General features: G+C 42.8%; 1 protein-coding gene across 1 annotated transcript in view; it reads left to right on the forward strand.

The window, feature by feature from the left end:
- Positions 375-1,567, forward strand: part of LOC107628162 (metalloendoproteinase 4-MMP-like) — a 3,067-nt gene continuing 1,874 nt past the window's right edge. Inside the window, exon 1 of the mRNA XM_016330956.2 lies at positions 375-1,519. Within this exon, the coding sequence (XP_016186442.2) occupies positions 447-1,519 (1,073 nt within the window). The 5' untranslated portion in view covers positions 375-446. The remainder of the gene's footprint in view (positions 1,520-1,567) is intronic.

Consider the following 1,567-nt stretch of genomic DNA (forward strand, 5'->3'; position numbering starts at 1 on the left):
AATAATTAATATTTAATTTGGTAAAAGTTAGACATAAAGTAGAAGATAGTAGATACCATGAAATTGCTTTATTGGAAAGCTTTTTCCAAAAAATATAGAAATAAATGATCTGAACTATATATATTCATAACAACTAATGAGTTTTTTAGATAATGAATAAATTTGATATCTAACAGTAAGTAGTCCTCCTCTAAACATACATACATTTTGAAAAGTAATAGATAAAGTATGATACTAGCTAAGATATGCAGAATTGGATAAATGAAGATCTAGATATGTTCAACTAACTAATTAACTGACTAAATTGGGATTAGTTAAGATACATGCATCATGCATGCAGGTTTGTTGATGATGAGAAAGCTTAGCTTGAGTCTATATATATATATATATTGGTTTGTTCATATGAAAGGTTGTTTGAACGCATTAATTGCCCATCTAACAATACCATGTTGCATAGACGCACATTCTCGTTCTTCTTCTTCATTACGACTACTCTTGTCCTCATGACATTCACATCATCATATTCACATGCGCATTCCATTGCCATCTCATCAAGATCAATGGCAGACATGGAAAGGTTCAGCAATGCTGGGAGAGGCAGCAACATCACCGGAATATCAGAGTTCAAGAGATATCTATGGCGTTTTGGGTACCTCAACCATAATATTAATACCACATGTACTTGTTTCAGCGACGAGTTTGACGCCATGTTAGAATCTGCTCTCGTTAGATACCAACGCAAGCTTGGACTCCAAGTCACTGGCAAGCTCGATTCCATCACCATTTCTCAGATGATCACACCGAGATGCGGAGTTCCAGACAGTAATGATCACACTCACACTCACATGCACTCCACAAAGAACTTTGTGTATTTTCCGGGGAAGCCACGGTGGTCGGGTCCAATGCCGACGACACTCACCTACGCTTTCTCCCCGGAATACACCATCCACACCTTGACCCTTCGCCAGATCCGGAGAGCCTTCCGACGCGCCTTCACGCGCTGGTCTAACGTCATTCCTCTCACATTTGTGGAATCAGACGACTACGGTTTTGCTGAGATCAAGATAGGGTTTTACAGCGGCGACCACGGCGATGGCGAGGCTTTCGACGGGGTTCTTGGAGTGCTGGCGCATTCATTCTCGCCGGAGAGCGGGCGGCTACACCTGGATGCGGCTGAGACGTGGGCGGTGGACTTCGGGGAGAGTTGGTCGGAGGTAGCGGTGGATTTGGAGTCCGTGGCAACGCACGAGATTGGACACGTGCTTGGTCTGTCACACAGTTCGGTTAGAGAGGCAGTTATGTATCCCAGCTTGAGGCCGAGAGAGAAGAGATATCGTCTCCACATTGATGACGTCATGGGAGTCCAATCTCTTTATGGCTCCAACCCTCATTTCAGATCATCTGATGTCTCGTCGCTTCAATCTGCTATCTCCGCAAATCAAGCTCCTCCTCGCTTTCCACCATTCAATATTCTTCTCTCTTGTGCATACCTTTTCTCTTTCTTTATAATTTTTTGCAGGTAAAACCTCACGTGCATCTTTTCTACATTAGCTTCACCTAGAAACAA

Source organism: Arachis ipaensis, chromosome B02 (genome assembly GCF_000816755.2).
Source record: "Arachis ipaensis cultivar K30076 chromosome B02, Araip1.1, whole genome shotgun sequence".
Classification (NCBI taxonomy): Eukaryota; Viridiplantae; Streptophyta; class Magnoliopsida; order Fabales; family Fabaceae; genus Arachis; species Arachis ipaensis.